At 36.6% G+C, this 27,936-nt stretch overlaps 1 protein-coding gene across 2 annotated transcripts in view; it reads left to right on the forward strand.

The window, feature by feature from the left end:
• The window catches only part of WDR35 (WD repeat domain 35), a 59,386-nt gene that overhangs the window by 22,095 nt on the left and 9,355 nt on the right, over window positions 1-27,936 (forward strand). Inside the window, exons 11-20 of one of the 2 annotated variants that reach the window (XM_007080714.3) lie at window positions 196-256; window positions 7,451-7,595; window positions 11,441-11,510; window positions 12,775-12,828; window positions 16,752-16,861; window positions 17,592-17,802; window positions 22,936-23,016; window positions 25,486-25,622; window positions 26,172-26,375; window positions 27,491-27,637. In XM_007080714.3, the coding sequence (XP_007080776.1) occupies window positions 196-256; window positions 7,451-7,595; window positions 11,441-11,510; window positions 12,775-12,828; window positions 16,752-16,861; window positions 17,592-17,802; window positions 22,936-23,016; window positions 25,486-25,622; window positions 26,172-26,375; window positions 27,491-27,637 (1,220 nt within the window). The remainder of the gene's footprint in view (window positions 1-195; window positions 257-7,450; window positions 7,596-11,440; window positions 11,511-12,774; window positions 12,829-16,751; window positions 16,862-17,591; window positions 17,803-22,935; window positions 23,017-25,485; window positions 25,623-26,171; window positions 26,376-27,490; window positions 27,638-27,936) is intronic. The other variant, XM_042982451.1, reaches the window with a different exon arrangement.

A 27,936-nucleotide genomic window follows, 5' to 3' on the forward strand; every position in this document is an offset into this window, starting at 1 on the left:
GGTTTAATTTTAATTCGTATATCTTTATGTTTAATGCTGTAGATTATATTTGTCTGCTATTCTTTGCACTTAACAATTTTGTCAGTTATTTCCCAGTTGTGATACTTTACAGAGATAAGCATGATATGTTAAGCATTATTTCTTTTATTGTACAGAACCAGGAATTCTGATACTCTTTGTTTTATTTGTTCACAGTTTGTGCTAGTTCTTTGTAATTCTATTGGCACACCTTTGGATCCCAAATATATTGATATTGGTAAGGAAATGTGTCTATTCCCTCTTTAATCAAGTTTTATTTGTACAACTAATTTAAAAACCTAGCTATGACATTATTAATTAAAATGGTCTTCTAAACAAGAATGACCATTTTTCCTGGTTTGCCAAGTCCAGCACCAGTTTATGCCAATTATCGTAGTCAAATTATTAATAATGCTCCACTTCACCGTATAAATATCCTGTTTAATACAATAAATTATAAGTTTACTCTAAAAGCCACAGTAATCTCATGACTGTTATACTGCCATTATTTGCTTTCAATGGGAAATATACTTGTGTAGGAATTGGTATGCAATGTAATGATTAGCATGTAATAAATGGGATTATAGAAACAATTTTGCTGTTAAACCACTTTTATTATTAATAAGCTTCTTGCAAATACCTCTCTTCTATAAAAACACTTTAGCTGCTTGTAAAAGTGCATTTTCTCTTTCCAGTTTTTTCTAATGAAATCAATCTATTAATAGAGACAGCTTTCAAAAATTCCTGATTTTTTTTTTTGTTTGTTTTCAGGAGACATTTGTTACTTTAGAGTTACCATTCCCTCTATCCAACAATTATGAAAGTAACCATTAAAAAATTTCTCATCTAACTCTTAAATTTTTTTGTTAAAAATCATTACCAAATATTTTGCGGCGATTTCACTATAACCTCCAAAAGTAATGTGTTTTAAGTGTGGTAGTTTATTGGATATGGTATTAGAAAAATTATTAGACTTCAGAAATTGAAAACCCACTGAATTTTCTGAATCTGAGAGCTAGTCATTTTTTTTTTTTTTTTCAGATTTCATATTTAACCTTCATCAAATGTTAGTGTCTCCCTTCTAAATATATTTTGCTAAACTGTTTGGGTGATACAAGCAAATGTGAGAAATACTTAATGGGCTTTCAAGATTTTATGCTGTCTGTTTAGAGTTTTGGTAACTCAGTTTTATATATTGACACTTTTCAACTTCATATCTTACGTTCATTGTTATAGAGGTATGTTTATATTTGTACCTGCATATATATGTATATATGTTAGTGTTCCTTGTTAAAAGGCTTAGCTTAAAATTATTACAGACTCTTATCACAGGAATATCTTGTATTGGAAACATAACAGTCTTTAAGGGATGAATTATGTCAGTCTTTAGATTATATGTTTTTTCTTTTGATATCAAAAGTTTTAACAGAATAATGATGGTAGGGTTAGCCTCAAAGTAATTTTAATCATAGGTAGTCTTTTTTTTTTTTTTTTCATAAAGCCAGATGTAAATCCTTCACCTTCATAAAATGGCAAATACTTGAGGGCATGATTATTTGTATTTTTGAGTCTTGAAACTTTTTTTTTTTTTTTGCAGTCTTGCTGGCTGAAATTTTAACAAACAGTTCTTTCATTGGTTTGCAGTAAACCAAGCCAAGGACTCAACATTTTTGTTTCATACATATCCTGTAAAATTCCTTTTTTAAGTTTGCATGCCAAATTTTTGTGAGGACTGGAGGGTAAAACGAAAAAAGTGTGTAACTGATGTTGCTCTGGAAAGTGTAATTTTTGTGCTGCTCTTCCTCCTGCCAATCTCTGTAGAAACTTTTTAAAAGAACTTTATGCATTATTATACAAGTTTAGTCTGTGGGGCTTTTGTACTATGCATGGAGGAGTTATGTGCCCTTTTCCGGTGCTCTTCCTTTGAGCTCTTAAAATACCTTTAAGAGGTATTTTAAAGGTGCACTTCTGTTCAGAGTACTACTTTTTACTCTGCGCTACAATTACTGATTTTCTCGTTTGCCTTCCCCACAAGATTTTGGACTCCTTAGAGATCTATGTCTTATTAATTTCTGTATTCCTCTAACACTGTGCCTGCCCTATAACAAATGCTTATTGAGCATATGGAAAGTACTTATTTCTATCATGAAAATGGAAAATGACACATTTATTTAACAAACCTTCAGTGAGTTTCTGGTACTGTACTGGGTATCTGGAGTTATAAAAAATTGACTATGAAACTTCCTGTAGGATATCTAAACAAATAATGAAATGTAGTTAATCCGTTCGACACTGGTGTACTGTTCGCCCGCTGTGTGCTAGGTTGGTATCGTGCTAGGTGTTGGATAAGTGGATATTAGTGAGTAAGGACATCAGACGTATCTTTGCTACTTAGAGATGGTTTCATTTGAGCTGAATTTTGAAGGATAAGTGTTTATTCAGGTGACATTTTAAGGAGAGAAAGAAAGCAGCATTTGCAGAGAAACGAAGGCATGGAAAGTGCCTGGAAAGTACCAGGTGCCTGTGCTTTAGCCATTTTGGTGGGAGCTGGTAGGTGGCTTTCTAATGATGGTCTCTACCACATGCCTGGCGTCATGCATAGATTCTAGAGAAAGGCAGTTTGATGAAAACATGTCAGTGCAATTTCAGTTTACCAGATTTTTTAAGAGGCTGAGAAATTAGTAAGTAGGAAAGTAAGGGAACATTACAGATGTAGCCATTTATTTCAGGCCTCAGCATTAAAATATTACAAGCAAGTTTTACTTATATATGAATTCCTAGGTTGTTTTAGGTTATTTTACATCCTTTGCCTGCCTAGTGACTTCTACCTATAAGTGTTAACAAAGTTCAGCTAATGGAAGCGTAATTATTTCTTTAAAAATTTTTGTTTCCAATAATCATTCTAAGTATTTGAAATTTTTCTTTCCAAATAATGAGTAGTTGAGAGGAACATGGAATGCTTTTATCCTGGTTGTGTTCTTTTTCTAAAACGTTCTGTCTGTTAAAATTTGGATTCCTAACTTATTCCTGGGGGCTTAGTTCTAGGAAACTAAGAACTAATCCACCAGGATGGGATGGATCTTTTAATGAAAATCTAGCTTAGTTTTTGTAGATAGGATTATCTACCCATATGAATTTGCTGAATTTACTCCCATACTGATCCAAAGAATGTATGTTTTAGATATATTTGTATTTGTATTTTTTTTTTTTTTTTGTATTGACTGATGGGTTTATATGTGACTTTATTATAAAAACCTATATAGGGGCGCCGGGGTGGCTCAGTCGGTTAAGCGGCCGACTTCGGCTCAGGTCATGATCTCGCGGTCCATGAGTTCGAGCCCCGCGTCGGGCTCTGTGCTGACAGCTCAGAGCCTGGAGCCTGTTTCGGATTCTGTGTCTCCCTCTCTCTGACCCTCCCCTGTTCATGCTCTGTCTCTCCCTGTCTCAAAAATAAATAAAATGTTAAAAAAAATAAAAAATAATAATAATAATAAAAAAAAACCTATATAGGTAATAAAAATAAAAACAATACTAGTATCCACATCTAATACTATTATTAACCCTTAATTAGAAGCAATATGCCATCGTGGTTAAGAGCACAGATTATGGAGCCAGATTAACTGGGCTTTTGTCTCACCTCCGGCTTTCTAGCCATGCACATCAGCAAGTTATTTAACCCCCCCTCTTTCAGTTTCTTCATCTGCCCAGTGGGGTAATAATGCTTATCTCATAGAATAGTTGTGAGTGTGAGTGAGAATATATACTATGTAATATTTTCATTATATATTAACACAATTATATATTATATAGAACAAAATAATTATAGTTAATGTATTTATAGTATATGGTATATGTACCTGATGTAGATATTTATTAACTTAAATATATAAATAATATATATAATATATGTATATAATATATATATTTAAGTTAATAAATATTGGCTTTGAAATTATTATTAAGTGTTTATTCTATTCCAGAGATTTTGCCATGCTTTGTTATCTCTTTTAATTTTTAAAGCAGCTGTATAAGATATTATCATTTCCAACTGCAGTAAGTAAACTGAGGTTCAGAGAGAATAAGTGATTTATCTAAGGCCACAGAGTTAAGCAAGTACCTGTAGTTTGAATCCAAAAGTCTGACTCTTTCCATGAACCATTAACATTTTAATTTAACCAGGCTAATGATAAGGTATTGTGATTATTTAGGATGTATCAGAGAGGAACATGAGTATAATTTATAGTTGTATGTAAATGTTGGTTAGAGGAATGCTTTCATATATGCTTAGAAAAAATTGTATTTTATTAGAAAATATTTTTTTTAATGTTTATTTTTGAGAGAGAGAGATTGAGAGAGAGAGCGGGAGAGAGGCAGACAGGTAGAGAGACAGGGAGACAGAGGATCCTAAGCGGGCTCCGTGCTGACAGCAGAGAGAGCCCAATGCGGGGCTCGAGCTCATGGAACCACTAGATCATGACCTAAGCCAAAGTCAGACACTAAACCCACTGAGCCACACAGGTGCCCCATATTAGAAAATAGTTTAAAGTTGTGAACTTATTTCAAATCCCACTAAAGGCATTATACTCATCAGCATTAGAGTGTCTGTGGTAGAATTTACTAAACGTTTAGCAAATGTCTTATGATTTAGTGAGAGTGGGGTCAGAGAAAGCTGAGTAAAGCCTGGGCCTGGCATGCTCATTCTTCTCACTCAGCGCTCCCCAGGCCCTTGCTACTTTTCTAGGATCGCCTTTCGGCCACTTGTTCCCTACAGGAAAGGCTTCTGGCTCCCTCTAGAGTTCAACAATAGTACGTGTTTCAAATAGAAAAACCTTGACAATTGTAATGAAAAAATGTTTTTAGCATGATTCAACTATACTGAATTACTTTGTATATAAAAATTCTTGAATTTGAATCACAAAGTTGGTAATCTACTCAATTACTATTTTATCATTAGCCTGGTTTCTGATTCTTTGTCCATTTTCTCAGTCTTTTAATGCCTTAAAGGTTTACTTGGACCATGGCAAGAACTCCATAAATGGTAGCTGCTGTTAACACCATTCCTTTATTCTGGCCATATGAATAATTAGCTTAATATTTAATAAAACACAAGTTTTATACTATTCTAATTATTCATGAGTTTAGAAAATAGGTACTAAAATGATCTTTTATGATGGAGTTTTGTTTTGTTTTTACATAGTTCGTGTGAATGTGTTTGCTTAGTTTTATGGTATTTAGTTTGTGTTTTGTGACCGTGGACAAGTTATTTTACTTCTTCCTCTATTTTTTAATCTTTAAGCTAGATTTTATAAGGCTATGTCATCAAAGGGTACACAGGTCCTACAAAGGGTAGGAGCTTAAATGTTCTCTAAGAAAAGGAATAGATGAACAAAGTTATATGGTTAGGAGAATATTTTCCTAAATTCGGAAGGAACTTTGGAGAATTTTCTTTTCTTTTTTTTAAAAGGACAAAAATTAATTTTAATGATACAGCTGACTCTTGAACAACACAGGTTTGAACTGCGTGGGTCCACTTGTACACAGATTTTACCATACAGTACTCTAAATCTAGCTTCTCTTCCTCATGATTTTATTTTTTTTAATCTCTAATAGTTCTTTTTTTTAATCAAATTTATTTATTTAAATTCAAGTTAGTTAACATACAGGTAGTATCGGTTTCAGGCGTAGAACCCAGTGATTCGTCACTTACATGTAACGCTCCATACGCATCCCAACAAGTGCCCTCCTTAATGCCCATCACCCATTTAGCCCATCCCTCCACCCACCTCCCCTCCAGCAACCCTCAGTTTGATCTCTGTATTTAAGAGTCTCTTATGGTTTGCCTCCCTCTCTGTTTTTAATCTTATTTTTCCTTCCCTTCCTCTATGTTCATCTGTTTTGTTTCTTAAATTCTATATATGAGTGAAATCATAGGATATTTGCCTTTTTCTGACTAACGTATTTCACGTAGCGTAATACACTCCAGTTCCATTCATTTTGTTGCAAATGGCAAGATTTCATTCTTTTTGATCGCTGGGTAGTATTCCATTGTGTATATAATTTGGCTATTGTGATAGTGTTGCTATAAACACTGGGGTGCATGTACCCCTTCAAATCAGCCTTTTTGTATACTTTGGATAAATACCTAGTAGTGTAATTCTATTTTTAATTTTTTAAGGAGCCTCCACATTGTTTTCCAGAGTGGCTGAACCAGTTTGCATTCCCACCAGCAGTGTATCTGTTGTTTCCTGAGTTGTTAATTTTAGCCATTCTGACAGGTGTGAGGTGGTATCTCACTGTGGTTTTGATTTGTATTTTCCTGATGATGAGTGATGTTGAGCGTTTTTTCCTGTGTTTGTTAGCCATCTAGAATTTTTTTTTATAACTTAATGAGGAATTATAAGATGTGAGGTCAGAGGGAAGGATAAAGGCCCAAACCAAGCAGTAATAATAATGGGGATGGGAGGAGGTAGTGGGATTTGATTTATCTCTTCATCAGTTAATTGGACATTTGGGCTATTTCAACTTTTTGGCTATTATGAACAATGCTGTTCTGAACATTTGTGTGTGAGCTTCTGTGTGGACATTTGTTTTCATTTCTCTTGGGTATATGCCTAGGAGTGGAGTTGGTGGGGCCTGTGGTAACTCTATATTTAGCAAATGGAGAAACTGCCAAACTATTTTTCAAAGTGGATGCACCACTATTTCCCTACCATTTCTTTACATCCTTGGCAATACTTGTTATTGGCTGACTTTTTGATTGTAGCCATTATAGTGGGTTTGAAGTGGTATGTCACTGTGGTTTTGATTTGCATTTGCTTGATGGCTAATGATATTGGACATCTTTTTCCTTTGCTTAGTGACTGTATATCTTCATTGGAAAAATGTCTATTCAGATCCTTTGACCATTTTTTAATTGGGTTTTTTGTCTTTTTATTATTGAGTTGTAAGAGATCTTTATATATTCCAGAAATAATTCCTTATCACATATACGATTTACAAACATTTTCTTCCATTCTGTGGGTTGTCTTTTCACTTTTTTGATGGTGTCCTTTGAAGCACAAATGTTTTAAATTTGATGAAGTCCAGTTTATCTACTTTTTCTTTTGTTGCTTGTGCTTTTGGTGTCATATCTAAGAAACTCTTGCCTAATCCAAGGTCGCAAAGATTTATTTCTAAGGTTCCCCCCACCGCCCCCCTAAGATTTCTACAGTAATTTTAGTTCTTACATTTAGGTCTTTGATCCATTTTCATGTAATATTTTTGTATGGTCCTACAAGCTTTTGATTATGTTTTTTGATTTTAGAGACTGCATGTTGGGTATATTGTCTGAAATGAGGAGTTGAATACAGTGGTCACTGAATTCCTTTGCAGCACAAACATTCTGTGATTCTGTGTAACTGTAACCTAATTGTTTTAATGCTCTTTTAAATAGTACCATTATTTGTTGCAATGACCAAAACCCATGTGATAGCAGCTTCAAAAGAAGCATTTTATACCTGGCAATATCGTGTGGCAAAGAAGCTCACAGCATTGGAAATTAATCAGATCACGCGGTCTCGGAAAGAAGGGAGAGAAAGGTATATCTTTTGATACATGGTTTTTAGTAGCTCAGCCGTATCACATTTAAACCAGACATAGTTAATTCTAAATTGTCATGCTTGAGAACTGTAAATTGTTTTGATTACTAGAAATAATACTTTCCCATTCAAAATCTTTCAAAATCTTTCAAATTATTTGTTTAAATTGATCAAAATAAATAAGAAGGGGTGTGGTATAATAAAAGAAAGCCCTTAGAGATTAAAACTGGACGTCTGTGGGTTTTTTTGTTTTTTTTTATGATTTTTTTTTAACGTTTTATTTATTTTTGAGACAGAGAGAGACAGAGTATGAATGGGGAAGAGTCAGAGAGAGAGGGAGACACAGAATCTGAAACAGGCTCCAGGCTCTGAGCTGTCAGCACAGAGCCCGACGCGGGGCTCGAACTCACAGACTGCGAGATCATGACCTGAGCCGAAGTCGGCCGCCCAACTGACTGAGCCACCCAGCCGCCCCAGAAGTCTGTGTTTTTATAAGGAAATAGCTATTCTCCCGAACCTACTCTCACCATGTTAGGGTTATTATGCTATACTTGAAATATGATTATTCAACTGAATGTCTGACCAAAGCTTCATTCTTATGGGTTAGTGGCACAGGTTGTTCTGGGAGAGTGGGGGTGATCCTAGTATCAGCCACCATAGGATAGGCAGGTTCTTAGACACAGATAAGGAGGAGGTCTTCAGGTAGGGTGAACTGGTTACTTGGGCTTCTTTTTCTTGCCCTGGATTCCAGGGAGTTGGGTTAAGTGATAGAGAGGGCTCTACTATATAGAGAAGTTAGGACTAGGATGGGGGGATTCCTGTGATAAGTTTCAAGGTGTAGATGTGTTTACTGAGTTTTTGTAAGTTATATTATCTCTGTTGGTGATATTCTGTATTTTACCCACTTGTTGTTACCCTAAGCCTGCCTTTATGTATGTATGTATGTATGTATGTATGTATTTTAAAGTTTATTTATTTTGAGAGAGAGAGTGCGAGCAGGGGAGAGGCAGAGAGGGAGAGGGAGAGAGAGAGAATCCCAAGCAGGCTATGCACTGCCAACACAGAGCCCTACACAAGCTGGAACCATGACCCTTGAGATCACAACCTGAGCCAAAGTCAGAGGCTTAACTGACTGAGCCACCCAGACGCCCCACCCTAAACCTTTAAATAAAGCATTTTGTTGAGTGCTTTACTCTAATAATTCTTAATCAGGGCTTAGACCTCTGTTGGGAGTGGGCACTGGGGGTTATGTCAGAAACCCTGGGTTGCTTTTTCAGATCATCTTCCCTCACACATGCTTGTTGTCTTAATGCAATCTTCCCTTTCCTTTAAGATTCACTCAGGTACTAAGATAGGAGAAATGTCCCTAGTAAAAATATTCTGGATGCATGAATTCATGTGGAAGCAAAACAAATAAAAAAAAATTGAAAAATACTATATCTTCTCAGTAGTTCTGAAAGTCTAGATAGGAAGAATCTTTGGTCTTTTTCAGGACAGCATGTGGCAGTGGTAGCAATAATAAGAGAACTGCCATCTGCAGGGAGAAGGTAGATCTAAGGACAAAGTTGGGACAGAAAAATCTAGCCTCTCCATAGAGTGAGTGTCCTGGGAGACAGCTGAAGATATTCTGGCTTTAAGATGGCAGCATTTCCTTGTATTTCTATGTAGGATATGACTGGGCAGGTTCTCTCTGGATCTCACTTTCCTCATCTGTAAAATATCTTTGATGATAGTGATAACAGCCAACACTGAATACTTCTTACCTGCCAGATACTCCAGTAAGCCTAGTGAGTACTCTCATTAATCCTGTTTCACAGAGAAGAGACTAAGACACGTGAGCTTAAATTATTTGCCAAAGGTCACTAGCTGATAAGTAGAGATGGGACATAAAGCCAGGTTGATCTGGCTCTGAAGCACTTCACTCAGATTGGCCTTTCTTGTAGTACCCTACTTGTTTTAAGAGGGGGAAGGGGGTCACGTGATCTCTTGAGAGCCCTCCTATTCTAACCGTTGACTTTTATTTTGTGATAACTAGTAGAAATAGTGGCTGGATATACTTAATAGAAATGTAGTAAAATACAGAAGCACAGCACCTCTAAATTATTTCTTTTTAAAATATATTTTCTTTCTGTCTTTAATACATTTCTGTTAAATTTAACATTTAATCTCCTTATTGATCAAAGTACAATTATGATTTCAGTTTAACAATGATAAAATCTCATGATATTTTCGAGATAGAAAATGGCTTGATTTCTTATGATTATATTACATTTATGATTTCTTGATGATCAGGCTTTGTGCATATGTACTTTACAAACATCATTTTATTTATGCCTCTTAAAAAAACCCTGCAAAAGGTTGCCCTTATTTCCACATGGAGAAATTGAGGATCAGAGAAGTTAAGTGACTTGCCCAGGGCCTCATAGCTACTCTATGTTGTATCTTCCCTATTCACCTCCACTTGTTTTAATATTTTTCCAGCAGACATAGAGCACCTGGCAGTATATGGCACTGTGCTAGGCACTAGAGATACAGCCTTTGGTTCTGGGAAACCCACCAACTAGAGAGAGAGGTAAACTAGTGGAGATACTATGGTGTGAATAGTATTATAATGAAGGTATCAGAGAGATGGGCAGAGTCTAAAAGTAGTCATCATCATCACACAGGGAACATAGGGAACAATTCTTTAGTGTAGAACAAAAATTCCATTAATTAGAGCTTCCCAAATACATTTAGGCTTTACCTTTATGTATTTTTAAAAATTTTTATTAATTTTTTTAATGTTTTATTTTATTTTTTGAGAGATGGAGAGAGAGAGCACGAGCAGGGGAGGGGCAGACAGAGAGGGGACCTATAATCCGAAGCAGACTCCAAGCTCTGAGCTGTTAGCACAGAGCCCGATGGGGACTTGAACCCACGAATGCGAGATCATGACCTGAGCCTAAGTTGGACACTCAGCCAGCTAAGCCACCCAGGCAGCCCTAATTTTTTTTTAACATTTATTTATTTTTGAGAGACAGAGACAGAGACAGAGCAAGCAGGGGAAGGGCAGAGAGACAGAGACAGAATCCGAAGCAGGCTCCAGGCTCTGTGCTGATAGCTCAGAGCCTGATGCGGAGCTTGAACCCACGGCATTGTGAGGTCATGACCTGAGCCGAAGTCAGACACTTAACTGACTGAACCACCCAGACGCCCCTAGGCTTCACCTTTATTGAGCACATTATTAGACAGGAAATTACGGAGAAACAACAGAGAAACTTACTTAGTGTATCAGAAGTTATTCCTGACATTCATTTGGAGAATAAGGTAAAATAGCTGTTGGGTCTTAATGAAATTCATTGAAAATATGTGATTCAATGTTCAAAGATATTTTCGACCTAGCTTTCAGGAACATATTACTTGCATAACTAGGAAACACCTGGTAGGTAGTTTCTACCTTTATATGATTGAGTTGTGTCAAGAACTCTTTTTTAAAAAAAAAATTTTTTTAATGTTTTTATTTATTTTTGAAGGAGAGAGAGACAGGATGAGACGGGGAGGAGCAGAGAGAGAGGGAGACATAGAATTTGAAGACTGGAGCAGGCTCTAAGCTGTCAGCACAGAGCCCTATGCGGGGCTCGAACTCACGAACTGTGAGATCATGACCTGAGCCGAAGTCAGACGCTTAACTGACTGAGTCACCCAGGCGCCCCAAGTTGTGTCAAGAACTCTTTAAAATAATCAGAACATTTATGTTACATAACAGTATTCATTGGTGACATTCAACCTAATTATTCTAGAGGTTATGAAATGGTATATAACCTGTACTTAGGCTATCTTTGAAATTCTGACTTTTTTTTTTCCAGAATTTATCATGTGGATGATACTCCTTCTGGATCAGTGGATGGGGTGCTTGACTATAGTAAAGCCATTCAAGTAAGTGATCTTATTGCCAGCAAATGTTAATATCTGTAGATTTGGAAGTACTGTAATTTTAGTTTAAGATCTGAAAAAGAATTTGTTTTTAGTGAATAGCATCATATTCTGGTAATTCTTAAAAAAAATTTCTGTTCTGAAAACCTTTTTCTAGGTGTGCTGTGATTTTTCCTTCTTTTGATTTTTAAAAACATTTTTGTTTTTTTTCTTACTCTTTTTTAAAATTTTAGAGAGAGAGAGCATGAGAGGGGGAGAGGGGCAGAGGGAGAGAGACAGAGAATCTTAAGCAGGCTCCACGCTGAGTGTGGAGCTCCAATCCATGATGCTGGGCTCAATCCCATAACCATGAGATCATGACCTGAGCTAAAATCAAGAGTCGGACACTCAACTGACTTGAGCCACCAGAGGCCCCTAAAAACATTTTTGAAATAATTATAGGCTCATGGGAGGTTGTACAGATAGCTTAGAACATTTTTACCCCACTTCCCAATGGTGACATCTTCTATAACTGTAGTATAATATCAAAAACAGGAAATTGACATTGATAATGACACCATTAACTGGACTCCCACCGGATTCCTTACTCAGTTTTCACTAGTTTATACATGTACATGTGTGCGTGTGGTTTTATGGAATGTTACCATCATGAAAGAACTTGCCTCATGCTATTTCTTCATTTTCACACTTGTTCTCCACCCCCTCCCTGCTCCACTGGCAACCACTCATCTGTTTCCATTTCTGGTTTTGTCACTCTGAGAATTCTTTAAATGAATGGAATCATGTGGCATGTAACCTTTTGAGATTGGCTTTTTCTCACTAAGCATAAGCTCTTGAGACTCGTCGAGCTTGTTGCTGTGCCATGCTGTTTCCTCTTCCTCATTCTGGCACGGTCTGGCCCTTCTGTCATCTGTTCATCTTTTATGAGTGAGCTCAGGTTTCCATCTCCCTGCGTACTTCTGTGTAAATGAGATGTTCCTTCCTCTGTTGCTCTCCTAGATCCTGAGCGTACCGCTACTTTTATTAATTAGGTGTTCAGCTCGCTTTCTTCCCCAAGTAGGCTTTTGAGTAATCCCTGAGGGGAAAGATTTTATTCGAGTGTCTTTGGTGCTTAGTTCAGCATCTTGCACATAGTAGGTGCTCAGTAAGTGAATGTTTAAGTTAATAAATATATTGAAGTATTCTTCTTAGTGAATTGCATACTACCTTATACCAGGTTAGTCACTCAATAAATATTTGTTAAAGAATAATAATTGATTTATTTTAGGGCACCCGGGATCCAATTTGTGCCATAACTGCATCTGATAAGACACTGATCGTGGTAAGTTCTTAAAAAACTGATTTTATTAATAATAATTGTTTAAATTATAAAAATAGAGTAAAGTAATATGTTTTGGATTTGAATATCATCTTGTGGGCATCAAGTTTTCTAAGCCCAAAGTAGTAAATAAATTTTTAAAGACTGCCTCACAAATTGTTAATTATTTGCAAAAATAACTATTAATAAATGCAGTAGAATAGTGGCCAACTGGGGAGAGTTTGACACCGGCTTGCATGAGCCACACAAGGGTTGGCAGGTGTCGAGTGGATTGGATAGCAATAGTAGGTCTTAGAAAGCTTCCTTCTGTATGTGGCCCACTATTTGGTGTTGGAGAAAGTGCTTTGGCTCAGCTATTTTCATAAGACTTAAAATGAAGAGGTGGTGTGTTTGCTAACCAGTAAAAAAAAAAAAAAAAAAAAAAAAAAAAAAAAGTCTAGGGCAAATTTTTGCTGAATTTTTCAAATAAAATGAATGTAATGTGGCTTTTCTTGAGCTCTGGCATTTGAAAATACTAATTTTAGAACTAAATGTTTACTTTAATATAATGGTGGTGGAGTCATTGAATTTCAGTTGTGTAAACATAGCCTTAGTGGTGTATATTTACAGTTCTAGTTATGTTCTTTAGCCATTAGATAATTTTTGGGGGGACAAAATCTTAAGAATGTATTATTGTTTTTCCTCATCAAGTGAATTTGGTGTATTTTTGAAGCAGTTTGTCTTATGGAGCCTCTTTTTTCTTTTTAGAGTCTTTGCTCAATGGCAGGGGTTTTTGGTTATGCTAGTGGTGTTTCTGACATTAGCAAAAATAAAATAACATGTAACTCATATCAATCACGAAAATTGACATAATTCCCAAATGACAGTCTACCTATAACATACACACTTGAATGGTTTTAATACCAGTCAGAAAGTTTAATGGAGAAAATATCTTCTGCATTTAAAATTTCACTGTTGAAATGTAAAAGGTTTTAGAATCATTACTTTTTCAAACCTTTAAAGCCAAAGGGCCCCCTTTTCAAAAACAAAATCTTATTTCTTACCCCAATATGGTAAATCTTCCAAAACCCATACCTCCCTTTTATACACTAAACAATATTCTCCCCCTCCTCCTTCCACCCTTTCTGATAGGCCCCTCTTGAGAATCCACTAAGTGGTGGTGCTCCACTGATTAAAAAGGGGAGAGGGAAAGATGGCCTGAGCCGAGCCTTCCGCTTTGTCCCATTGCCATGGCCAGAGGAACAGAAGGGTTTGGAAACCAGAGTTCGCTCTTGTCTGTTATACCAACTATTGATCTGTCAGCATTAAGGTTTGCACAGAGTTACACTGAAACTTCTATTCTTTTATTTTTTATTTTTATTGTTTTTGAGTATTCTTTTTTTTTAATTTTATTTTTTATTTTTTAAAAATTTACATCCAAATTAGTTAGCATATAGTGCAACAATGATTTCAGGAGTAGATTCTTTAGTGCCCCTTACCCATTTAGCCCATATCCCCTCCCCCAACCCCTCCAGTGACCCTTAGTTTGTTCTCCATATTTATGAGTCTCTTCTGTTTTGTCCCCCTCCCTGTTTTTATATTATTTTTGTTTCCCTTCCCTTAGGTTCATCTGTTTTGTCTCTTAAAGTCCTCATATGAGTGAAGTCATATGATTTTTGTCTTTCTCTGACTAATTTCACTTAGCATTATACCCTCCAGTTCCATCCACATAGTTGCAAATGGCAAGATTTCATTCTTTTTGATTGCCAAGTAATACTCCGTTGTATATATATACCACATCTTCTTTATCCATTCATCCATCGATGGACATTTGGGCTCTTTCCATAATTTGGCTATTGTTGATAGTGCTGCTATAAACATGGGGGTGCATGTGTCCCTTTGAAACAGCACACCTGTATCCCGTGGATAAATGGCTAGTAGTGCAATTGCTGGGTCATAGGGTAGTTCTATTTTTAGTTTTTTTGAGGAACCTCCATACTGTTTTCCAGAGTGGCTGCACCAGCTTGCATTTCCGACTGTTTTATTTTTAAACATATTTTTTTGGAATCTTTAATCAGCTTTTAATGTAATATTTTATGTCTTGAGACTTCCTTACATATTCTAGAGAGATGCCCACTTTGTTAGGTACATGATTTGCAAATATTCTTCCAATTTGTACTTTGTCTTTTTTCTTCTCCTAACAAGGTCATTCACAGAGAAAAAATTTTGATTTTTGTGAATTCCGGTGTATCAGTTTTCTCTTTTAAGGAATATGCTTTTGGTGTGTCAGTTCTAATCTTCTGCCTAGCCTCATTTATATTCTTTTTTAAAAAAATTTTATTTAGGGGAACCTGGGTGGCTTAGTCTGTTGAGTGTCTGACTTCGGCTCAGGTCATGATCTCACTGTTCATGGGTTCGAGCTTCGCGTTGGGCTCTGTGCTGACAGCTCGGAACCTGGAGCCTGCTTCAGATTCTGTGTCTCCTTGTCCCTCTGCCCTCCCCCACTCATACTCTGTCTCTCTTTCTCTCTTTCAAAAATAAATATCAAAAAAAATTTTTAAAAATTTATTTAAATCCAGGTCAGTTAACATAATTGTAATAGTGGTTTTGGGAGTAGAACCCAGTGATTCATCACTTACATATAACACCCAGTGCTCATTCCAACAAGTGTCCTCTTTAATGGCCATCACCTACTTAGCCTACCTCCCACCAACCTCCTCCATCAACCCTGTTTGTTCTTTGTATTTAAGAGTCTCTTATGGTTTTTCTCCCTCTCTGTTTTTATCTTATTTTCCTTCCCTACCCTTATGTATATCTGTTGTGTTTCTTGAATTCCACGTATGAATCAAATCATGCAATGTCTTTCTCTCACTGACTTATTTCGCTTAGCTTTATACATTCTAGTCACCTCCACATTGTTGCAAATGGCAAGATTTTAGTCTTTCTGATCACCAGGTAATATTCCATTGTATATATATACACCACATCTTTTTTTTTTTTTTTCTCCACTATTCATAGAACAGTTTATTGACCTACCTCATCTGGCAGGCCGTGGGCCCCTTCTGACCAGAAGTGTCAGTCTTATAACACATCTACTTTATCCATTCATCAGTAGATGGACATTTGGGCTCTTTCCATAATTGGCTATTGTTGATAGCGCTGCTATAAACATTGGGGTGCATGTGCCCCTTAAAATCAGTCTTTTTGTATCCTTTGGATAAATACCTAGTAGTGCAATTGGTGGGTTGTAGGGTAGCTCTATTTTTAATCTTTAAAAAATTTTTGAGGAAGCTCCATACTGTTTTCCAGAGTGGCTGCACCAGTTTGCATTCCCCCCAGCAGCACAAAAGAGTTCCCCTTTCTCTGCAGCCTCACCACATCTGTTTTTTCCTGAGTTAATTTTAGCCATTCTAACACATTTAAACTAATACTCATTGTATCACTGCTTCTGATCATCTCCATTTGCCACTAACTAGTATCAGGTAGATGGCTATAGGATAAAAACGTGGACTTTCAGAAACCACTGTTTCATATGGTGATCTTATATTGATTTTTCATTCATGGTGAAATTTAATGCAATAAGTGCTTTATATTTTAGCTTTTAATGTACCTTAAATATTAACCTAGACAACAACTGTAAGTCACCCTTGTTATTTCTTCCTTGGGATATAAGGAGTTATGTATTACTGAACAGCTAAGTTTCTGACTTCTTTCTTGAATGCTGCATGAAAAAAAATTACATCACCTTCAACCACTTTTAAAGGGGTTTAATTAAATTAGGAGATAAATATGTACTCGGTAACGTGATTTAGTATCAGAATTGGGAATTAGTTATGACACATTCACTTTGGTTTGGAAACAAATGTATGAACATATAGAGAGACCTGTAGTTGTAATTTAATGTTATTTTGTAAATATGCTTTAGTAATCAAAAGTAATTTCCACAGGGTCGTGAATCTGGCACCATTCAGAGATACAGTCTTCCTAATGTTGGTTTGATTCAAAAGTATTCCCTTAACTGTCGATCCTACCAGTTATCCTTGAATTGCAATTCTAGGTAAGTCTGAAAATTCTCTTCATATAGATGCTGGGCTTAGAAGTTATCAATTCGGATTGTTGGATTTATGTAATAAATACAAAGATGTGTATTTGTTTTAAACTTGTCTTATGGTTCAGTGTGGTTTTACTGTACTATATTTATATTTAAATGTTTATTTATTATACGGTATTTAGATGTTTTTCTCTAATTGGCAAAATATAGAAATTCAAATGTAATACTTTAAATTGTTTGCGTGCCAGTTGCTTTAATTCCTTTGGATACTTTTTCCTCACAAGGAAGCAAAATGGAGAGTAGTCTATGTCTTCTATCAAATTTAAGAAATTTTTAAAACCAGTTATTTTTTTAAAGCCATTTCTTTTTTCTTTTTCTTTTTTTATTAATTTTTTAAAAATGTTTACTTATTTTTGAGAGAGAGAGACAGACAGACAGAGAATGAGCAGGGGAGGGTCAGAGAGAGAGGGAGACACAGAATTTGAAGCAGGCTCCAGGCTCTGAGCTGTCAGCACAGAGCCCGATGTGGGACTCACAAACCATGAGATCATGACCTGAGCCGAAGTCGGACGCTTAACCGACTGAGCCACCCAGGTGCCCCTTAAAGTCATTTCTGCCTTCTTCCCAGATTTGGATGAACTGATTTTGCACAAGAAGGGTAATAGGTAATTATATTCGTGATTGCTGATTGTCATTTTACCATCTTGTTTCCTTTCTCCAATTTCAATATTTGTAGTCGTCTTGCTATCATAGATATCTCAGGAGTTCTAACTTTCTTCGACTTGGACACTCGGGTAACAGACAGCACAGGACAGCAGGTCATTGGCGAGTTGTTAAAATTGGAGCGTAAAGATGTCTGGGATATGAAGTGGGCCAAGGATAATCCAGATTTGTTTGCGATGATGGAGAAGACAAGAATGTATGTTTTCAGAAACTTGGATCCTGAGGTAAACACAAGAAATGAGCATTAGCAGTACATAAATAATGAGCCAGATGTGAAAACCTGGCTATTTCCCTTTTGTTTCCTTAAGAGGTTTGTTGGTGTTGGAGGCGTAAATTTCTGAAAATAAATGGAAACATATCTGTGGATTTGTAAAATATTTGGTCATAAGTGGGAATAATACTCATCCTTTAAAAAGTCTCTGCTTTCTCTGAAAGGCACTTCCTAAGCATTTATCTGTACTTTTTAAAAGACGGAACCATGGTCTCTAATACATAGTCTTTATTTTTTCCTTGTCAAAGTTAAGAAAAAAAGAAAATCAGTAGTAATATTTACCAAAATTGCTTAAAACAACCTAACCAAAAAAGTGTAGGCTTTTATTCTCCTTTGCCCCCCTGTCCACCTTAATCTGTGCTTCCTTATTTATGTTCACATGACCTCTATCAGCCACTAATCCTGGTCTTTCTCACTCTGATGATTTTATGAATATGCAAGTGTGGACTGATTAATCTGCCCTCTCTGGAGTATCAGGAAGCCACTTGCTCACTAATTTTAAAGTTATATTTTGATTTTCTACTTGTGGCTCACATCAGCTAATTGTTTTTTTTTTAAGTTTATTTATTTTGACAGAGAGAGCAGGGGAGGGGCAGAGAGAGAATCCCAAGCAGGCTCCACACTGCCAGCGCAGATCCCGATACAGGGCTCGAACCTACAAACTGTGAGATCATGACTTGAGCTGAAGTCAAGAGTTGGACACTCAGCCGACTGAGCCACTGGGGTGCCCCACATCAGCTAATTTTTAAGTTTGGAACTTCCCTGTCAGTCCGCTCTGGACCAACTGTTAGCATTTGTGTTTAGGAAATTCAATGTAATTTGAGTGGTAGCCTAATCAAAGCATCATTGAGATAAATTTTTATGTAATTTTTGAATAATTAATGGTTTCCAGTTGGGAATTTTCTGTATGGTTGTTGCACCCAACAAATGTAAATAATAATAAATAAGTTGATAGATATCATTAATTGATGTATGGGTTTGCGGTTTCCTTTTTGGAAAGAAATTGCATGCTTGGACCACTGAGCTGCCAAAAATCTTCTAGAGTGATTTATTTAGTGGTGAACCATTAAACTGTCCCTTTAATATCTTAAATTATTTTCACATTTCCCCATTTTAGTGCTACTCAAGATCTTTGGGCTGGGAAATGACCTCATGTGAATTGTTCTCAAAGGCTTTGTCAGGAATTTTAAGGATCTTTGTAGTTTTTAGCCCCTGAGTAGGGTTTAAAGGAAAGGCATTCAGGGCTGCTGCATTTAACTTGTAAGCAGGGGCTTCTTTCAAGGCTCCAAGGGAAATTTGACACTTGCCACAAAGTAAGTGTAAAAATTAGACAGGTAACCACAGGCTAACCTTGAGGATGGGAGAATACTTTTTGAATGTTAGGGCCCTTTTTCCATCTGTGTCCCCATGCGTACTAAGTCAGAAATCATATGCCTGGGCAAGTGTTGTTCCTGGCTGTTTGTAATGTGTGTGTAGCACACACGCTCAGTCTAGCACCAGGGGACGTCTTGGCCTGGTACAAAGTGCTTCTTAAGTAGTTTTAACAGAATAGCCTTCCCCTCCCCTCCTTTTTTAGAGTCATTTTCAGGCTTGGCAAGTAGTTCAATTTCTATTGGATTTAAAGCTAGATGGATTTCTTTCAACCTCACCACTGACTGGATTTCTTTATAAGTCATGCTGTGCTGTTCTGTTCATTCATGAGGACACTGGCTGGCTGTTGTCCCTGCTTGGTTAGTTATTGGTTAGTTACTCTGCTGTTCATTTCTTTGGCTGTTCATTGACTGATTATGTAAGGATGTACTCTTTAAAACAGGATTTACTGGAGCTCCTTTAGGGCATAGTATTCTTTTACTATTCAGGAGATAAGCTGTTATTTGACAGTTAATACTGAATCCATTTTTGTCCATTTGAGTGTTAGGAATTCTAGATTCATACCTTCCTTTAAGTTGTAAACCTTTCTTCAGATTATAGATGAAAAACGGGTGCCATTTGTGTGTGAAGTTGTAGTTCACTGATAAAGCACACTTTCTGAGAATTTGGAAATGAGTATTTAATGTTGATATTCCCTGCTTGGTCATTTTTATCTCCAGTGACCCCCTAAAGGTACCAATTCAGCTTTTCTAGTCTTTTTCTTGGATCTTCCCTTTCATTGGTACTACTTCATATTCATATTCCTTTCATATCTCATACTTTTATCACTCAGCTCATTTTTATACACTTCTTTACCAAACAAGAAGTTTCCAAATTTTTGAATCCATATCTTCATCTATGCATAATTATTCATTTAGAAATGATATACGTGACTTACCATTATTAATACAAGTACTTTATGAATCATGTCCCTAAAATAGAAATTCTGAAAGAATGAGGAAAAAAATACATTTAAGAGGCTGAAGTGAACTTTATTTTGAAATGTCAGGGTGCTGTAGTTCTCACTGCCATTAGCTAGTGTCTGAGCATCGTGCACACTTGAATTATTAACTTCGTAAAGTCTTGTGTTTCAGATAGTCTTCTTGATAATTTTCAATTGTTTAGCTGACTTTCTGTCAGATCTGATTCGAATGTGATTGTTTTCACTTTCTAATGTGGCTAACCCCAGAGTTTGTGCCAGGAGTAAAGGGGGTGACTGTTCCGCCTCGTCTTGTTTGCTTGTGCTTGCATTCCAATATTCCACTTCATTCACGTATTCTTTCCAGGGAGATTTTTAAACCGCTTGTCCAATTTATGAGAGTTAGCTCAAAATTAGAGACCGTAATCCCCGAATCTGCTTAACTAGGTATATACAAACTTCGGTATGTCACAATATGCTGCAATTAAATGGATAAGCGCTCAAGATACCTGTTATACTGTACATGTTCTGAGACCTTCTGATGTATGTACTGGGTAAGAGTACTTAATACAGTATAGATTAGTGAAGTTTAAAATAGTTTCTTAATAAAAATAAATTTCTTATGTACTGAGTAGGAGAGTGTATCCTGCTTTTGTTGACCACTGGTCTAAAACTTCATATTCAATGGAAATATGGATGGATATCTAGTGAGTTTTGGAAAATAATGAGAATTAGATGAGATAATTCAAGTAGAAGTTGACTTTTTAAAATCCAAATAATATAAATATATTTGCATATTTACTTGTGTGCCAATAATCATAGATTATTTTGGAAACTCTTAGTTTTTAACCTTCCTTCCAATCTTTATTTTCTCCCTTTCTCTTTATTTTTGGTATAACTTTTTATCCACACATCATCTTTTATGACTTTATTTTTTGGCTACCTTGCTTTGTTTTTTGTCTAGTCAAAAATAAAGCAATTTTCTAATGATAAACATTTTTATACAGGTATATTTGGATACATATTGTATCCAAATAATTAAAATATATGAAAGGCCTCTATAATTTATAAGAAGTATGTTATTATATACTTAATTCTTGAATTAAATTTTATCCTTGATTCTTTCTGTGTGATCATTGCTCATACTTGCCTTTACATAATACAACTTTTTTTGAGGAAATAAAGAAATTTGGTAAAATTTTCTCGTATAATCAACAATTTTTACTTAAAAAAATTTCTTTTATGTTTACTTATCTTTGAGAGACAGAGACAGAGCGTGAACTGGGGAGGCAGCAGAGAGAGAGGGAGACACAGAATCTGAAGCAGGGTCCAGGCTGAGCTGTCAGCACAGAGCTGGACGTAGTGCTTGTACTCATGAATGGTGAGATCATGACCTGAGCTAAAGTTGGATGCTTAACCGACTGAACCACCCAGGTGCCCCAACAATTTTTACTTTTTAAGAGAAAATGTCACTTTAAGACTCAAATGCATATAATGTGCACACAGAGCCCCATTCTTAAACTTTGACATACTAAAACTAAATATGATTCAATTTTTAAAAATCTGATTCAATTTTTACCTCTAATTTCCATGTTTTTAAGTATCTTCCTGTAGTTTCTATCACATGAAGAACTAAGTATCAGAGTTATAAATTTGATACATTATTTCCTTTGAATTTTGCTTACCCCCCCCCCCCCCCCCCACACACACACATTAAAAACACATTCCAGGGGTGCCTGGGTGGCTCAGTCAGTTGAACGTTCGACTTTGGCTTATGTCATGATCTTGCGGTTCATGGGCTCGAGTCCCGTGTCGGGCTGTCTGCTGACAGCTCAGAGCCTGGAGCCTGTTTTGGATTCTGTGTCTCCCTCTCTCTCTGCCCCTTCCTGACTCAGCTTGGTCTTTCTCTCTCTCAAAAAACAAATAAACATTAAAAATTACATTCTGGTATTATTTCCATTACCAGACATTATCTTATCCTTTTCATAGTGCTCTTGGAGGTAGTAAGTATAGTGAGAGTTTATTTCTTGTTATTTATGTAATATTTATATCTCCTTTTTCTACTAGAGATTTAGGGCAGCTACTTTACATTATAATATGCATTTGCTACACTTTATTTCTATAAGCTTGTGTAATACTAAGAAAAGAGACAGACCTGTAACAGACTTGTGTATTTACATCTTGGCAAATTAAATCTTATGTAGAAAATCTATCAGGAATGCTCTCTGGCTAATTTTATAGAGGATGGACTTTGCAGTATGGGGTAAGATTTCTTTGATATATGTACTTACATACGACTATAGTGTTTGTTGGTTTTATTAAGAATTAAATTTAATGTTGCATTGCATGAGTAACAATTATCAAGTGGTATAAGGCATTTTTGGATTGAGAAAAATTGGACTGATGTTAGATGATATTAGGGAATTAATATTAATTATATGAGGTGTAATAATAGTAATGAGGCCATTTAAAGAACATCCTTATCTTTTAGAGATATGTACTGAAATATTTAGGGGTGAAATGTCATGATGTCTATACATTTTACTTGATTTACTTTAAAAGACTTCATCCAAAAAATTGACTGAAGCATATTTAGCAAAATGTTAATAATATTTAGGTGATGGACATATGGATGTTAATGACATTCTGTCTAATTTTCTGTTGGTTTGAAAATGTTGAAAATAAAATACAAAGTCATATGTTAAAGGAAGGAAAATTTTGTACAATTAAGCATAACATTTGTCTTTATCTTTAAAGGAGCCCATTCAGACTTCTGGATATATTTGTATCTTTGAGGATTTAGAAATTAAATCTGTTCTTTTGGATGAGATATTGAAGGTAATTCTTAAAAAACAATTGTATTTTTGTTGCTGGCTTGACTGGGATTTGTTTTATTTTATGCCCAGGCAGTGTGGTGTTCCTGTTAGGAATGTGGATTGACCCTCCTTGGTCACTTGTACCGCTTTTAGACAGGTTCCTTCATCTTTTTTGAACTTCATTTTCCTTTCTTGTTTATAAGCCTCAATTATTTTTTTCAATTTTTTCCTCGATAAAATGTGGATAATAATGGCTCCTATCTCACAGGATTGTTATTGTATAAAGTAATCTGTGAAAAGCACTTACCACAGTGTTTGGATCAAGAGCTCAAAAAATGGTGGCTAGTTGTGGTTGTCATTGTTTTTATGTTAATAACAAAGAGAAGAAATATTTGACAATTTACTTTGTTCTTTTGAGCTCTAAGACAGGTAACTTTTTGTTTGCAGGGCCACTATCCTCCTATTTTTTTTTTTCAGGCTTTATAAAATAATCCAGTTCTGATTCCAGCTATCTTTTTGAACCCCTACTTTGGCCTTCATTGACTATCTTTTGAGAATTTCTTTCTCTAAGAATATATTAAAAACATTTTTACTTTCATTTTATACAAAGCATTTACTTTTTTCTGTATACTTCATATATTTTTTGGAATTGGGTTAATAGAGTTTTACATTTCTGAAGTTAGTTGCAATTTGTAGCATGGTTTCATGTTTTGGTTTGATATGTAAATTGTAGCCCTTTAAAGCCCTTTGTTTGTGAGCCTGTTTTTTTTTTCCCCCATGAGAAATTTATTGGAGCACTAGAGCTGAAGGAATACGAAAGGAAAAGGAAGGGAATTTACTAAATTTACATTCACTAAAGTGCCTTCATAGGAGGTGTTCAATTGTCATTTGTCATTGCATGTCACTCTTCATTTGTCATTACAACTGTGCCGGGTAGATAATACACAGACCTCATTTTTAGTGGAGAAAGCTCTTCGTGAGTAAAATGATTTACCAAAAGTCTGTCTGTTCACTGACTCAGCAGATGTTTATTGGCAGTCAGTAAGGCAAGTTCCTGGCCTCAAGTAGAGGGGTTGGGGAGGTAGACAAGAAATTCAGCAACCAGCAAAGGGGCGGGCTGGCGCAGTTCAGTGGGCAGGTGCGTCTGTCAGAGGTCTGTGGGGAGAGAGCGCTGGTACAGTTCTGAGACTGTGAACCACGTGAGTAGTACAAGGCTGGCATTGTGCTAAACGTTTGATATGTGTTATCTCATTTAATCCTCACAATTCTAGGAAGTCAGTCTGATTATTATCTTCATTTGTTCAGATGAAGAATCTGAGGCTTGGAGAGAGAAACTCATTTGCCAGTGACACCCAGTTGGCAGTAGGCAGAGACGTGAATGATTTCACTCCAAGCCGTCTGGCTTCAAAGCTGGTGTATGTAATTGGTAGCACTGGCGGAACTGAAGGGGAACAGTCGTGGGGGAGGTTGGCCCCAGTCATACGAGGCCTTGTGTGCCTTCTGTGGAGTTTGGACTGCCTCCTGGAGTCACTGGGGGAGTAAAGCAGGAGAGTGATGTGATTGGGTTTATATTTGGGGAAGATGGCCTTGGCTTCCTGGGTGGGCACAGGACGGGGGTACAGCAGGTTTTGGAAAGAGTTGTTACATAGCCAGTAGGCTGAGGAATTAGGATCTAAGCTTAGATCTGTTTGAATCCAAACCTCATGCATTTTCCATACTACTTTCTACTTTGTGCCAGGGATTTCTGGGAGAACTTTTCAGTTTCTAAGTACAGTGGTTTAGTTGCAGGTGGGGAGGGCCAGATGCAGCTTAGTTCTGGGAGCCATTGCTGTTTTCTGTATGTGGGGGCAGGGGGCTCTAATTTTCTCCTGGGCTTCACTTTTTCTTTACTTGGAATATGTAGGATATTGGTGAGTTCATTATAACTGTTTTCTTTTCTTGGCCATTAGCTAGCTATTTCCTGCAAGACTGGCCTTCAGAAAAAAAAATTTTGGAGGGGTCATCTAGCTAAATTAACAAAAGGAAAGAGATAATGAAAACTAGCTCTTTCTTTTATTTGCTTGCCTGCTGCCCAACAGCACAGGGGACAACTGTCTCATTTCCCCCCGGCAAGGAGAGAGTAGATTAAGGAGTGAGCTGGTAGAGGCCCCTGCACATGTCTTTTCTCAGCACTTTGGGTGAGAAGAGAATAGTAGCTCCTGGGAACATGAGAGTTAAGCTGAGGGAAACAAGGCTGTATGATTGTAAGACAACCCTTCTTCCACTGTCCTCTTTTCCCTGTGGGCAGCCTAGTAACCTCGGGAGGAACTTCACCTGTGGATTGTGGCTGTTTTCCAGATAACTCAAAGACCCACACATTGGAATATCTTTTCTTCCCATTTTGGTTTACAACATGATACAGTTGTTTGTGTGTGTGCATGTGTTTTACTGTAAAAAAGAAACACATACTCTAACGGCAGGTATTTGCATTTCTTTTCATCTTTATTTTTAGAATCCAGAACACCCAAACAAGGATTATATAATTAACTTTGAGATCCGGTCCTTGCGAGATAGTCGAGCATTGATTGAGAAGGTTGGAATTGAAGATGCATCTCAATTCATCGAGGACAATCCACACCCCCGACTTTGGTATTTAAAAATAAAAAATCCTCCCAAAATGTCTGGTGTATGCATTTAAAGTCTCAGCTCTATTGTCTCCCACTCTCATGGTAGCCTTCATGGGGGTAGACTTGCATTCTTGTTCGTTTTATTTAAAAAAAAAATTTTATTGTTTTTTATTTATTTTTTGAGAGAGAAACAGAGAGTGAGTGGGGAAGAGGCAGAAAGAGAGGGAGACACAGAATCCGAAGCATGCCCCAGGCTCTGAGCTGTGAGCACAGAGCCCAACTCAGGAATGGAATCCATGAACCGTGAGATCATGACCTGAGCCGACGTGATGCTTAAGTGACTGAGCCACCCAGGCGCCCCTTTGCTCTTCTTTTTAAAATACAGAAATTAAATTCAGATTTGGAAGTACTCAAAATAAGCATAATATTAAGTAAAAAATACATAAATATGTTAAAGTAATCACTTCCCACCATGTTTAACTAGAAACAACAGGTATAATAATTAAATTCGGGTTCAAGACTTGTTTATCAGTAATGGCAATAAGCTTTTCTGTTTCTTGTTTTAATAAAGGCGCCTACTGGCTGAAGCAGCTCTTCAGAAACTCGATCTGCACACGGCAGAGCAAGCGTTTGTGCGCTGCAAAGATTACCAAGGCATTAAGTTCGTGAAGCGCCTGGGCAATCTACAGAGTGAGTCCATGAAGCAGGCCGAAGTTGCTGCCTACTTCAGCAGGTTTGAAGAGGCAGAAAGAATGTATCTGGATATGGACAGAAGGTGAGTAATGAAGGTACAGGCATTCTGGAGTACTTCTGGCATTCATGCTTTTCTTCTGTACAAATGAGGAATGTACAGTAGACTAAATGTGTCATACCACTTCTTTCAGAAAATAATCTCAGTTTAGTTACAACCTGGATATTCCACGTGGCTCTTACATTAATTTATGTATTGAAGTTTGGAGGCAGTTTCTTTTTTCTTTTTTTATTTTTTTTTATTTTTTTTTTACATATATTAATGGCTGGCCATGGGAGGTTTTCTATTTGGTAGAAAAAAAAACATAAGACTGCAGAGACTGGGGGCTTTTATCATTTATTATGCAGCTCAACGTTTGGGTTTTCTTTTTTGATTTAGACCTTTATTTAATTTTTTGTCGTTAAGGACCATGAAATAAAAATGAACAGTATATAGGGATTGAGTTTTATTCTTTATGTTCATTTTAGATTTGCATAAAATAATGTATGTATTTCAGCTATAAACATTATGTCTAAATTTTGTTAATATTATTTGTACTTCAAGGAGATCCCTAATACTGCTTAAGCCCTGAAAAGAAAGATAAAACCAAATATGTGTTTATATGTATGGGTTTTTTTTTTTTTTAATGTTTATTTATTTTTCAGACAGAGAGAAACAGAGCATGAACGGGGGGAGGGCCAGAGAGAGGGAGACACAGAATCTGAAACAGGCTCCAGGCTCTGAGCGGTCAGCACAGAGCCTGACACGGGGCTCGAACTCGCGACCACAAGATCGTGACCTGAGCTGAAGTCGGGCGCCTAACCGACTGAGCCACCCAGGTGCCCCAGTATATGTATGATTTTTAAATAAGCCTGATCATGTCTCAATAATTGATGAAAAGAAGTTATTATTATTTAAATCATTATTTTGCTAGGAAAATTGGAAGGCTAGGAAAATAAAAGGCAGGAAGTTATTTCCTTTTCCTGATTTCAAGTTCTCCCCATTGCCTCTTTCCTGGTCAAATTTCTAAAATGTTTGGGGAGGTAACTTGTCCGTCTGTTCACTGCTGGGTATTCTCAGTACCCCGGAATTGACCCTAGCATGGGGTAGGCACTTCACAAGTATTTGTCAGGTGAATGAATGTATGCTGTTGTTTACAGAGATCTTGCTATTGGCCTCCGGCTGAAATTGGGAGATTGGTTTAGAGTACTCCAGCTCTTGAAAACTGGATCTGGTGATGCAGATGACAGTCTCCTTGAACAAGCCCACAATGCCATCGGAGACTACTTCGCTGATCGGCAAAAGTGGTAGGCGACCTATGTGAACCTCTTCATCTGTTCATGTAGCACTTGATATGCTGCCTGAGTACTTCCCATTGGCACAAAGCTGGGGACATTGAAGGCCGTCCCCCTGGATTCTTAAATTCAAGCAGATTTAAATTCACAATGGGGAGCAAGAGATCCTTGATAAGTGTTATAAAACTTCAGAGTTTCCAAACTCACAAACGTGTGCTTAGTTTCAGGCAGGTTTCTACTGTTTAAGACCACAGTGTGCATTTCAAAGACATATGATTTATTTCTGAAAAAAGGAAAAGTATTTTATGTTT

Source organism: Panthera tigris, chromosome A3, assembly GCF_018350195.1.
Source record: "Panthera tigris isolate Pti1 chromosome A3, P.tigris_Pti1_mat1.1, whole genome shotgun sequence".
Classification (NCBI taxonomy): domain Eukaryota; kingdom Metazoa; phylum Chordata; class Mammalia; order Carnivora; family Felidae; genus Panthera; species Panthera tigris.